The sequence below is a fragment of the Meleagris gallopavo genome, chromosome 19, assembly GCF_000146605.3.
Source record: "Meleagris gallopavo isolate NT-WF06-2002-E0010 breed Aviagen turkey brand Nicholas breeding stock chromosome 19, Turkey_5.1, whole genome shotgun sequence".
Lineage (NCBI taxonomy): Eukaryota > Metazoa > Chordata > Aves > Galliformes > Phasianidae > Meleagris > Meleagris gallopavo.
In genome coordinates this window covers 5,932,513-5,944,940 of record NC_015029.2, presented here as the reverse complement: position 1 = coordinate 5,944,940, position 12,428 = coordinate 5,932,513, and the positions used below count along the sequence as shown (strand labels likewise).

At 40.6% G+C, this 12,428-nt stretch overlaps 1 protein-coding gene across 3 annotated transcripts in view; it reads right to left on the bottom strand.

Moving 5' to 3' along the window:
* NUP214 (nucleoporin 214) overlaps nucleotides 1-12,428 on the bottom strand; it is a 39,325-nt gene that overhangs the window by 14,726 nt on the left and 12,171 nt on the right. For all 3 annotated transcript variants that reach the window (XM_010720905.3, XM_010720906.3, XM_010720907.3), the window contains 13 exons: nucleotides 11,931-12,020; nucleotides 11,443-11,592; nucleotides 11,057-11,215; nucleotides 9,172-9,275; nucleotides 8,450-8,632; nucleotides 7,891-7,976; nucleotides 7,725-7,808; nucleotides 7,145-7,390; nucleotides 6,280-6,441; nucleotides 5,746-5,854; nucleotides 2,889-2,964; nucleotides 2,120-2,228; nucleotides 1,486-1,588 (listed from right to left, as the gene is read on the bottom strand). In XM_010720905.3, the coding sequence (XP_010719207.1) occupies nucleotides 1,486-1,588; nucleotides 2,120-2,228; nucleotides 2,889-2,964; nucleotides 5,746-5,854; nucleotides 6,280-6,441; nucleotides 7,145-7,390; nucleotides 7,725-7,808; nucleotides 7,891-7,976; nucleotides 8,450-8,632; nucleotides 9,172-9,275; nucleotides 11,057-11,215; nucleotides 11,443-11,592; nucleotides 11,931-12,020 (1,661 nt within the window). The remainder of the gene's footprint in view (nucleotides 1-1,485; nucleotides 1,589-2,119; nucleotides 2,229-2,888; nucleotides 2,965-5,745; nucleotides 5,855-6,279; nucleotides 6,442-7,144; nucleotides 7,391-7,724; nucleotides 7,809-7,890; nucleotides 7,977-8,449; nucleotides 8,633-9,171; nucleotides 9,276-11,056; nucleotides 11,216-11,442; nucleotides 11,593-11,930; nucleotides 12,021-12,428) is intronic.

Genomic DNA, 12,428 nt, shown 5'->3' with positions numbered 1-12,428 from the left:
GGCCGATGAGAGTCAGAATTCAAAACCCTTTCAACTGTCCCTCATCCTCTCATATTCTTTTGTTTCTGCTGTATGTTTCTTCTCCATTCAGCTCAGCAGCCAAACACCATGCACCAAACCATTATAACTCATGGGAGACCAGCAACAGCAGAGGCTGTAGCAGTGACCAGAGCTTATTGAAAATTAAAAATCAGAATGGTAAGAGAGGCACGTACAGAAGGGAATAACTGGACACTGCCATCCCTTGAAAAGGACATCATTCACAGCAAGACAGAAATTAAAGTTTCTGTGATTGCTGAACACTAAAAAATTGTGTCTTGCAAAAATGCTGTGATCTTTCAAAATGAGCAATGGGGTGCTCCAGAGACCTTCATCCCCTGAGGCTTTTTAAGCTTTCTCACTGCCTTCTCCTCTGATTCTCAAGGACCAGCTGCTGATGTAGCAGTCAGGCTGCATAACTAAGACATCACAGACAACAGTGCTGTATTTAGCACGTGGTTTATAGACTGAAGCACTGCAGCCTGGGACAAAGACAGGGCTTGTTTGCTTTTTGAATCAGAATTTCAGTGTTTCAAGAAGACTTTTTTAGCCTTTTGAAGAGTACTGCAGGGCATTTAGATAACATCCACTTGACAACCAACAAAGAAATGTTTAAGACTGAATGAAAACAGTTGTTTGAAAGTATGAGTGCATTCTGAAATACTTAGTGTTACCAGCTTCATAAAGAGAAACTCACTTCAATATTAGATACTTAAATATGGAGAAATTCAAACAATTATTTATGAGGAGCCAACTCTTCTAACTCAAAGATAGAATATGACCAAAGAAATATTTTTTCCATCCCTGAAAAATACTCCATCAGGGAGGTTTCAGAATCACTAAATGTTCATACCCTGTACCTTGCTTTGCATTATTGTTACATGACAGAAACCACCAGATGGCATGGTGACTCTTTACTCATTTTCACAGAGTACTTTTTGAGTCACAACATGGAATTTGTTCTGTTGCTTCAAAATAAAGTAATCCAGCAAGTTTGACCATCAGCACAGATTTCAAGCCCTAACTGGAAACTCCTGCACTTCTGTATCTCAAACGTCCACTGGCATTGGAAACCTGCATAGGTACGTCTAGGTTAGAAAACACTGGATTACCCTCTTTGGAATCAATCTTCAGAAGGATTATAAAAATGATCATATTCAGGTTATTCTCCATTTTTCTCTGGAATTGGAAGCTTCCAAAGTTCAATGTCTCCACTTGCTCTTGTAAAGTCAAAATTCATTCTCACATGTGAAGACTTCTCCCTGTGCAACTTACTGGGGATGATTTTCCTGTGACTGCTCTTTTTTCCTCTAAATAAGAACAGAGTTTAAAACTATCCACGCTGTCATTTTACAGTACTCTGCAGCTTGTAGGCAATGCTTGTGGTAACAGATGATATATTCATACAAACATCAAATACAAAGAAATGTTGAACTTCATACAGACCCCACAGAAGAAAAGGAGAAAGCCTTGTTAGGCTGTGCAGATGTTGCTGGCACTGATGTCACTGTAGGGGTCACAGCTGTAGCAGTTTTTGCTGTCCCTTGTCCTGTAAAGTTATACAAAGAAGCATTACAAAAAAGAAGACAGTTCACATCATCCAACTACCAAAAAACAACAGAAGAGTTTGTGGGCACAGCCAACGGTTTTTTTCAGGATTTTTTGCTAGTTAAATTAGTCTGATATTTGAACATAGAAACATTCCTGCTGCTGTTACATCATCATAGAGTATGTGAATTATTTCAAAGATGGAAGGCAACAACATATATCTGATTAGAGGAAAGACAGGTGTCACCATCTTTAGATGCTCTTTCAAAGCCTGCTGCTACGGGTTACACATTCTGAGTCCACTCTAAAAGAGGAATCACTAAATCCTAGATGTAGGCACATAGACAGAATACAGGGTTGTACACAACACTGCACTCCCGTTCCTCTGTACTTTATCATTCCTGCCTTCAGATAGACACAGCAGCCTCTCAGTGGAGGCAGATCTCTTTTCCTCAGGGTCTTCATTCTCTAAACTGTCACCCTGACAAGTGACATCCAAGGCCTTATTTCTGTCTCCACCACCTGAGATTACCTGAGATTTTGTTGCCAGATGATGTGGGACCAGGTGTAGATGCCACGGGACAAGATGTAGATACAGAAGAAGGTGGAGCCTGTCCCTTAAGTGAGCTTGTTTGGGGTGTCTAAAAAACACAAAGATGCTTTAAGTCAACGCAGTCTCCATACTGACAAAGGTCCTTCTGATCCTGGTCTGATATTAAAGAGTCAAGCATAACAAATTAGAGGAAGGTGGTCAAAGTACTTGGCAGCACCCTTCAATTTTGGGCCCTCTATATCTTGACATTTAAACACTGCTTAATTCAACTCTTTTAACAACTCTCTTGCAGAGGCCAGCAAACCTCCATGTGCAACAGCTCACTGACTCCAGGAGAAAGAGACCATTGCATGGTTTTCCAATGTGCTATCACAACACTTAGCATCTTACCCACCAATAAGAAATGTTTTCAATAAGATACAGGATAGGGCAACAACTCTTTGCCTTGATTAACCAGCACTTCATTTTGGTGAGATTTGAGTATATTTACCTAACACCATTTCCTTTGTTGCTAGCTGCCACCCTTACTGCTGCAAGACTGTAGCCATTGAAAAGCTGCAAGGGTCTTCAATAGTGAGAAAAGGCAAGACATAAAAATAAACCTAGGTCACAGATAAATAAACAGTGCCAAGAATATGGGGCAAGCTGTGAAAGAAACAGATGACCTGTACACCAACAACTAAACCCCAAACTGTATTTAACATGTCTGGGCATGGTACACCACAGGGAAAGTTCTGTATCAAGATACCTGCTTAGCCTGATTTGTAGCAACAGTTGCCAGAACTTGGTGGACTGCCTGGGCTGCAGAGTGAGGAACTGATGACCTGAAAAAGAATTATTAAAACATTAAATGAATGACAAGTCTGAAAGTAGATTTGCTTGTCCCTTGGAATGCACAGCTTCCAAAAGACTTGAATAACCTCCGTTATTAAAGATTCCAAGCACAACTCCAAATGAACAAATCTGATTAGGGAATAAACCTCTTAAATGAATCATCCACATTTAACAAAGGAAGTCTGCAAATGCGTTTAAAGCTCCAGACTTAAATGATCCAGTCTTCTTCATACACTCTTTTCTCCAAAGAGAGTCAAGCTTTTCTACTTTACAAGGAGCTGGAGAAAAAAAAATCAGCAGGTAAGGGGATTACAATTTTATGCCTAGTGGATAACAAAAGTAAAAAGCTTCCTTTATACTGTAGAGCCCAGACAAGTACATGTAAGTACATGCAACCCTCAGAAATGCTGAGCAAGAAGCCAAAGCTACAGAAATAAAAAAAAATAAAAGGTGTTCTATTTCTTTGAAGTGTAATATAAGAATTAATGAAGTTATGACAAGAAGTGTGATAAGGCTAACCTATATTCTCCAAACTAGGTTTGGAATTTTGACCATGAAATAAACTGCACGTAGAGCCTGCAGACAACTACTGCAAAATGACACCTACTTCCAAGGTGAAGCATCCTATGTGAGCCATAAATACACCTAATCACTATAGCTTGAGAACAGGCATCTAGTTTTAGCATCTCAAGTAAGTGGCTCACCAGCTTTAATGGTTAGTGCCAGAAACCTTCAGCAGCATAACAAATTCAACACTTAATTGCATCGTCTTAAGTCTCTTACCCTAGTGGAGTCTTTCCATCTCGACATAGGCCAGGTATTCCCTAACACAATAAGCAATCTCTGTAGTACAGAAAGGACCAATGCTGTAAACTCCAGACAGCAGGAGAATCTGAGCATTAAAAGTTAAAAAAAGCATGAGAACTCCCAAACTGCACTGATGAGCTACATGCCCACTCACAGAAGTTTCCTGCTAGATATGCCAAAGGCAGGGGACACACTCATGCAACAACGTACGTCAAGTTCACACAAACCCTGGACAAAGAAGGAAATGCAAAGTCTGTGATATTCAAGATATGGTAGGCCCTTTTTCCAAGAAAGGTCACAAGACAACTCGATCCTGAGGTCCTCTGACAATGAAAAGGCTGGGTTTGATTTCAGTCTGAAAACTAAATACGAATAACTGGGCTGGAACCACCACCACACCTAGACACAGGCTGCTGCACAGCCAGTAACAACTGAAAGATCATCACTGCTTAACAACCCGCAGAACATGCTGTGGTGGCAAAAGGCAGCCAGTACCTCTGAAGAAGCAAAAACTGATGAATTAATTTTGCTCAGTGAATGCTCTTTATTTTAGTGCTCAATCTGACTGGCAGGCTCAATCAGGTAGAATTGTTAGTGTTTTATGACTTCAAAATAAGACTGTAAAAAGCCTTCAAGACAACAAGCCAGCTAGTGCTCTCTCCTGCCAATCTAAAACTATTTCAAAGTAAAATGTGTCTTTAGCTACAATCCAATTGAACACCGATCTCAGATATGCATCACCAACTTGTGTCTGGGTCTATGTACTGCCAGTACTCTTTGCTGTTTTTATTACTGATTTGATGAAGATGGGAGATCTCCTTAAATCAATTTTACAGACAACCCACTTACAGCAAGTGAAGAACTCTTGCCAGTCAACGCTACTTTTAGCAAAATTTCCCAAGCAGAGTTGTTCGTTTTACCACATTTAGAAGAAAATACATTAGTAAAAACTCCCAAACTTTTTCCCCACTTAAAATGCAGAAGAATTCCTGTGTTAGCTTTCAATGAAGCTGAGCTCCATCAGTGTAAGACTGCTCCCTTTTTGAAAAGCTACAAAAGGAATTTTACTTTCTTCTTTGACAATGAAGAGTATACACACAAGTATGAAAATCAGAAATAATGTAACAGAAATTGTCTCAAGAGCTGCATGTGTTGTCCACAGTTATCTGGATAAAGAATATGCAGCTCCATGAGGACTTACAATCAGACGTACATGGTGATTTATCCTGTTTTTAATGCCTAGGCACCATGACAAATGCAGTAACCTCAACTTTGCTCAGACCTTTCAATAATGCCCTTGCCTCCCCACCCCAGAAATGGCCATGCATTATCTTGGTCTTAAGAATCTGTAGGAACATCAAGCAAATACAGTTTCAAGGTCGTTACCAGACGAGGGAAAGGGACTAGTTCTGCAGCTGGTGACAGAGCCTGGTGATAAGACAGAAATCTCTGGAATGAGCTGAGCTGGCTGTTGTCTCTAGGCAGCAGAGAGTAGGAAAGCCAAGAGCTGCAGCTAACTCAGAAGAAATTTTAAATTCAAGGTTAAATACCAGAAGCCAACCTTGATAGTTTCCCTATGAGCATGACAGCTTTACAGCTCTGTATTCTTCCAAAGCAATCAACACCCAGCCCTTCAGTCATTATTCAGTATTAGTGACTGGAAATCTCAGATCCAAATGTTCACGATAAAACCACCAGATTTCTGCAGGAGAGAATGAATTAAAACACATTTCAGAGATAAACGGAGGCTGATGATTTTGGTCCTGTTCGTTCATTCAAGGACTTACTAACAGCTTGTCCTGATCTGGAAAGAAAATACTTTTTCCATTCATTCCACAAACTCAAGACTCATTTCTAAACACTCACCACTTCACACTAAGTCAGACTGCTGCTCTACACTGGTAGATGTGCTCTATTGCAAGCACTAGTGAAGGCTACCATAAAAAAAGGAAGACCCCACTCACCCTATTACTGTAGAGACAGCTGGAGTCAACGCACCAGTCTTGAGTTCTCGTACATTCACCACCTGGGGAACGTTCTTCAGAGTTGATTCAGTTAAGGAGGTACTCACAGCTTTAAGAAAAACAAGAAATTTGGTAAACACCCCATATTAAACAGTGCAATCAATATGGTGTCTCTGAGTAACTCCAGAAGAAATCTATGTAAGTTTCTAGAAGGTATGTGGCATATCTGGCCCAGATGGTTGACCATCTCAGCCTCCAGAAAGGACACCGACAAATCAATTCTTCACCTGTGCCACGGTCTCCTAAGTCATTGGCTTTTCTGCCACTGCACAGATCAGGAGGGGTACAAAGAACAGTGATGGAGGAGTTTCTCAGGCATCTTATACCAGTAGCTTACAGGAAAGAGGAAGACAAAAACCACTGGATAGCTCAGAAGCACAATACACAGAGACATGTTGCACTGCAACAGTCTTTTCCTCTAAGAGTGCTGAATTCCTGTGAAATTCACATTCAAATGCTCAGCCATCCTTTTACCTGGGGACTGGGTGGCCATCTGCCTCCGCAGAGCTGCCGCAGCAGCTGCCTGTGGTGCTGGAACAGTGACGGTGGGAGCAGGAGCCCCATGTTTCACAGTCTTTGTTGCAAGCATTGTGCTGTCTGCCCCTTGTGGGATGACTCTGTTCGAAGATGTAGGCACTAAATAGCAAACAAAAAAAAATATTACAGTTCACTGCATCTTTTCAAATCAGGAAAACTTGAAAGCCTTTGCAAACTACATTTCCTACGATTACACAGCTTCCATCTGATAAGACAGTTGACACTTTTCTAGCACAGCCAGTTTGAGTAACTCAATGTATTCAGCATGTAAATTGCAGTAGTTGTCATTTCAGTGCATCAGATGACTTTCAATTTGTTGTTGTAGTCACTTCTTCTGACAGCTTATTTTTCATTTTAGGGTGTTCAAGTTCTCTGATTGCAGACAAGGAAATCTGAGTATATGCAAATTTAGTTCTTACTGTTTCTGGGCTCAGAAGTCTTAACTTTGTGCACACTGACCAAATGCAGAACTACTTCAGCCTTCTGTTTTTGAGGGGCAGCATTTTAAGAAATAAGGCAAATTACTAAAGGAAGACAGTGCCACCTATGGCCAGTATGATCTATAAGTAACAAGCTGTCAAAATGCAGACAGTGAGTCAAGGTCCTTTGGTGCACTTAGGTACTTTAGTGTGTTCACAAGATTACAATGCCACTCTGCTAGCTGCTTCTGGAACTTGGCATTGTAAATTTCCCTGTTGCAGTCTCATTTCTCCAGGATTTGAAGCATGGGCAATTGATACAGTGGTTAAAGACACTGACAAGAACACATGCAGAACAGCAGAAACACTGCAAAACAACTCACACAGAGTACCCAAGGAGGGGTGTTGTTTCCCAAAGGATGGAGGCTGAGCCACTAAACCAGGCTGGATAGATGGAGTGCGGACCACAGGGGCATGACGAGGGACTTGGATGGGAGCAGCCTCCTCTTCCTGGTCTGCTGCCTGCAGATCCTCATTCTCCAGGGACTGGGAAACCGAGGATGTTGAACTAACTTCATCCAAGTCTTCATAGTATCTTGTGGACAAGAAGGCAGATCGGGACAAACTTGCTACAACAGAAACAAAAGACAAGTGTATGCTAAGGTGAGAGAACCATCCAGCCTAACAGCTAAGACATACATCCTATTTTAGGATGCTCTTCTACTGGCTTGCTTTAATCCTACACTGCTAGGATATGACTTCTTAACTGCCAAGAAACACAACTTTTGGTAAGATTGTAACTGAAGTAAATTCTTACTGAGGGCAGATGAGGGAGCAGTAAGGGTGAAGTAAGGGCAGAGGCTGTAAGAAGCTGCCCTGAGCTAATCTCAGCATTGGTTCCCACAGGAGGTAACTCACTCTCCTACAAAGCATTCCAGACTTTTAACGTAGCTAAAGCTTTACCTGGAGCTGTAGACCTAACTGGTGGAGTCTTCCTCTTGGCTAGAAAATTCCTCAACTGTGTCAGCTTCACAGGGGATAATTTAGCTGGAAAACAGAAGAGAATTATTAAGTCTGTACCAAAGTATTAACATTTATACATGAATACCAGGAAGAAAGAATACACTACCAGGTACTTTAGGCGGGGGTTTGGCACGTGATTCCAAGGTAGTTTTCATCAAGGCACTGCGCAGGCTTTCAAGGTCACTGTCAAAACTGACATAGCAGAACAATTAAACATAAATCAACCAAATTAAGAACAAAACAAGGCCAAAATGAATCACTAGAACTACTAACTTATCTGGAAGAACAGCTGGCTCCTCTAGATACTGTGCTATTTATACGTACATATATTGATTTTCTTTGGAAATTTCTAAGGGTCATTCACTTCCTCCCCTGAATTCTGACAAAAACAGCAGCACCTCTGCCCAAAGGTTCAATTATCTTGATTGTGCTATTATAAAAATATAACTTTCATGGGAAATTTGTGATGAGCATCAAACAGTGCATCACAGAAATACAAACAGAGAGCTTATGTATTACCTGGGCACAGTTTGTATTATTTCTAGGATGTACTGCTCTCACACACCACATCCACAAAACTCCGTTCTTTGGAGAACACACACTTGTATACTGCTGGGAGCAAGAAGACAGTGGCAACACCACTCAGGAACCTGCATTTCACATACCTTTGAGCACTGCTAAAAGCAGACGTATCACTGGGAACACTCCACTGAGATGTTTGATTATACAGTCGGAGCTGCTGTAGGCTGTTCACCAACTGATTTAGTCTCTTCTTCTGCTGATTGATTATTTCCCGGTTATTAGCAAGGGCGTTAAACAAAGTCTCTCTTTCAGGAACAATCAGACGCCTTAAGACATCAGACCAAGAAACATGGATCAAAACGGTTCTACATACCTGTCCACAAGCAGGCATGCATATAACAAAGCAGTTTGGTGGTTCCTGCTAGTTCTACTCCATTAAGTCAAACACACATTGATTTAAACACAAAGGCAATTCTGTTTGTCTCAAATGCACATTCCTCCTTTGGGCATGCAGTAAGTTTATTTGCTTAGCTCGTTTACTAGAATATATTTTATTTATTAGGAAGGTTTCATTAGCTCCCACCAATGGATGCATTTAGTCCCTACACAGCTTATTTTACAGGTTTCCTATTATCAACACTATTTCGCCAGGCAAGGGGATGTAACAAGCATGTAACAAAGTTCCACAGCCAAGTAATGTGAACCTACAGTTCTCCTCTTACATGTCTTAGTTGAACTTAATTCATAAACCCCACAAAAAAAGACTGCATTGTTAAACAGAAAAAGGGTTTTGTCTATTGATGATGGGCAGTGACTGATTCACTGATAAGATCCTCACAGTTCTGTATTCCAGTTTGTTACTCACTTCTGCTTTCTCTCCTGTTCCAGGTGCCGATCCCATTCCAAATCCAAAACGTCATTCACATCCTGAACAGCAAACTTTACGTATTGGTGCAAGCGTCGAATTTCCTGCCACGCAAAATAAATCAGATTTTAATTCACTTCAGAACCCTCTGTTTCAGTGAAAGAAGCTGAAAACCCTTTGGGTTCAATCAGTCCAAGCCATGTGACACCTACCCATATTTTTGTCTGGAAAATTTAACCAGTAAGATAGAATGCAACGCAAAAATCTAGTTATTAATCTCTGGAGTATGTGCAGGGTTTGCCTGGCCATTTTATCCTAGCTCTATAAATAAGACTTTCTATAAGGTCTGCAAAACACTGCCAGGTCGTTTCAGAAAAGATGGTACAAACATCAGGCATCGTATAAAACAAGTCTTATTTCAAACTTCATTTCCAGAAGATGAGTCATTTGCTTCCACTTCACAAAGCTGAGATGTCTAACAGTTACAGGTGATTGAATCCTTGCAGGCTATTCACGTGGCTCTGGAATATCAGCATTCACAGACCACGATTCACAAAAGCATTCATGAACACGTGCAGTTCCCACGTTAATGAAAAGAATTAACTTGATTTTTACAGGTTGGAAATGAAAAAAAATAAGGCACAAAGAATTAAGTGATTTCTCCATAACCATACAGTTGCAAAACTAGCATAATGAAGTCAGATACCTCCCGCTACAAGACCTGCTCCTAACCAAAACCAGCTTTCTGTCTCATAGTTGTCATTCCTCCAACCTGTCACAGCATGAAAACCCCTTTAATTTGCATTTCATAAAATGGAAATGAAAACCGCATTTCGTTTCAGCTCATCTCAAGAGAATGTTCACTTAAGCACAGTGATGAACCAGCCAAGTAACGTTCTTTGGGAAGGATTCCACTGCAAAGGTTTTCAAGATACAGCATGAAATTCTAATGTATCAAAGCTAACTTGAAACCAAACCCAGTGCTACTGGGAGCTTTGTGTTACACATAACAAGGCACTGATTTCCTAGCAATTACAAGCTATATGTAGTGTCAATTCTGAACAGCAAATCAATATGCCTGGACATCAGAAAAGCCTCTGTGTTGTTTTGTTTTTAATGAAGCTTTAAAAAAAAAAATCAAAATAGTCTAAGAAGTCAACCAAGTGTTCATCCAGGTGAACAAGGGTGATGCTAATTCAACAAAAACTAACTCAGAGTAAAGCTGTCTTTCTAGCAAACTTCCAGGTCAACTTTCTGAAAGCTCTTTCCTTACACACCAATCCACTTCTCTCCCACTCTTGTGATTCTTTCCACATGATCCTTTCAGCATCAGTGAAATATGCATTTCAAGGTTACCATCTCTCTGAAGTCGCAAGTGTAAACTTTTCACAGAGAAACACAAGACATCAAAGAAGGCATAAAATTCAGACTGTGAATCAATTCACAAAATCCAGGTAAAAATTAGAGATGAGACCTAAAAAAGTTACTCTGGATCAGCTGATTCCTAGCACTGCCTGAATTCACGTTCTTGATACCCACTGCAACAATGACACTCAGTTATGCCTTCAGCCTGCCAGTCAAACCTCTTGAGGGGAATTTATCAGTGCACAAAATGTATATTTGTAGGGCACATTCACTCTATTTTTCTTAGAGTTAAATAGCATTCTCATCACCAGAGCTGTAACAAAGAGTGCAGAAATTTTGACTCATCATGCTAATTGCATGCAATGCAAACTTGGGGAAACAAAACTAATCGCACTTACACTACACTATGTGGAAGCAGTAAATACGAGGGCAGAACAAAACCACTGGCAACCTACACACACAAGTCCCCCTTATCATATCTAAAGCTCTAGATTTTAAGCTGGTTACCCACGCTTCATACCTGAAGTTGAGCTTCACTCTTGGGATCCAAAGGTTTCTTATAAAGTAAGTGCAAATACCCCAAGCTATGATTCCGCTCATTCTGCTCTCTGGCTTCCTCTACTCCTGCAAATCCTTCCAGCAAGGTAGTTTTCAGAGTACTAATATCTCCATGCAGTGACTGCAAATAGAACAGATGGGATAAAGCTTAAAGCAACATTTTTCCACTGCCATCTCTTAGACAAAGGCTTCTGCAAATGTTCATCTGAAAGAGCAAATGCATATGTTGCATACTTAAGAGGTTCAATCCACATTTGTTCAACCTAGCAGGTTAAGTGGAAACATCAGGTGACAACAGTCATTACTGAGGAGTTAAACAGATTGAAGATACCCAGTCACACTTCTCACCTCAGTTGTTTCTTTAATTTCCAAGAGGAAGGTGTGCAGATCATCTGACTCAGTTCGCAACGTTTTCATTTCCTCTGGAGTACCCACTTGGAAACAGGCTTTGGAAGTCCTGGCCTTCAGCTCCTCCATTTCCTTTTGAAAATGTGCAATCTGCAAAGGAAAGAAGTAAATGCAGCCACTAAGCTATAGCACGGTCTGGAACAAAAGTCACAGATGTTTCTACAAAACCACCAACCCGCATCACTTTATAATCAAACCAAGAAATTCTTCTTGCAAAGTAATATGAAAGAATACCCAACTTTTCCAGCACAGGGATTGAAATTAAAGATGACTGAACAGGACATACAAACAGCATTATCACCTTCTGAAAATCTTCCATTCTGATTCCTGAACTACTGAAAGACATCATCAAAATGCTTGCAAATTGAAAATAAATGCTTCAGCTTCTAAAATAAAGAAAATTGCTTGGGGAAAAAAGAAAACCTCACCTCCTCTCTGATTCCTGCTATGACAGGGTCTGAATCCTTCCACTGGTGGGCAGGTTTGTCTAAAGCTGTGCTGGAGAGTGCTGATTTGCCCTGGAGGAATAAACAAACAACCAACCAACCCCACACACAATATTAAGTACGTAGTACTAGCACGAGGGAGCTTTGAATATTAAAAAGTCTGCTGTTACAACTCCAGACACCGGTCACCAAGAAGACAGTTGCCATAATCATAACCTTTGTTCCATTCTAATATAAAGGCACATGCATGTTCAAAGTAGTACCGCAGACACGTGGCTAAAGCTTTGTGAAAGCAAAGGAAATCTTTAGGTGCTGCTCTGTATTACATTTTGATTTTGTTATCTAGAATTGGTGTCTCAAGATACCATCAAAGCAACTCTTGGCAGCAGATTAGCTGGAAGAGCTGTTCATTGCTCGTTTCCATAACAACAGTAAGAATTAGTTTTTTCTGCAACTCTGATCATGGCAATATACTGTGAA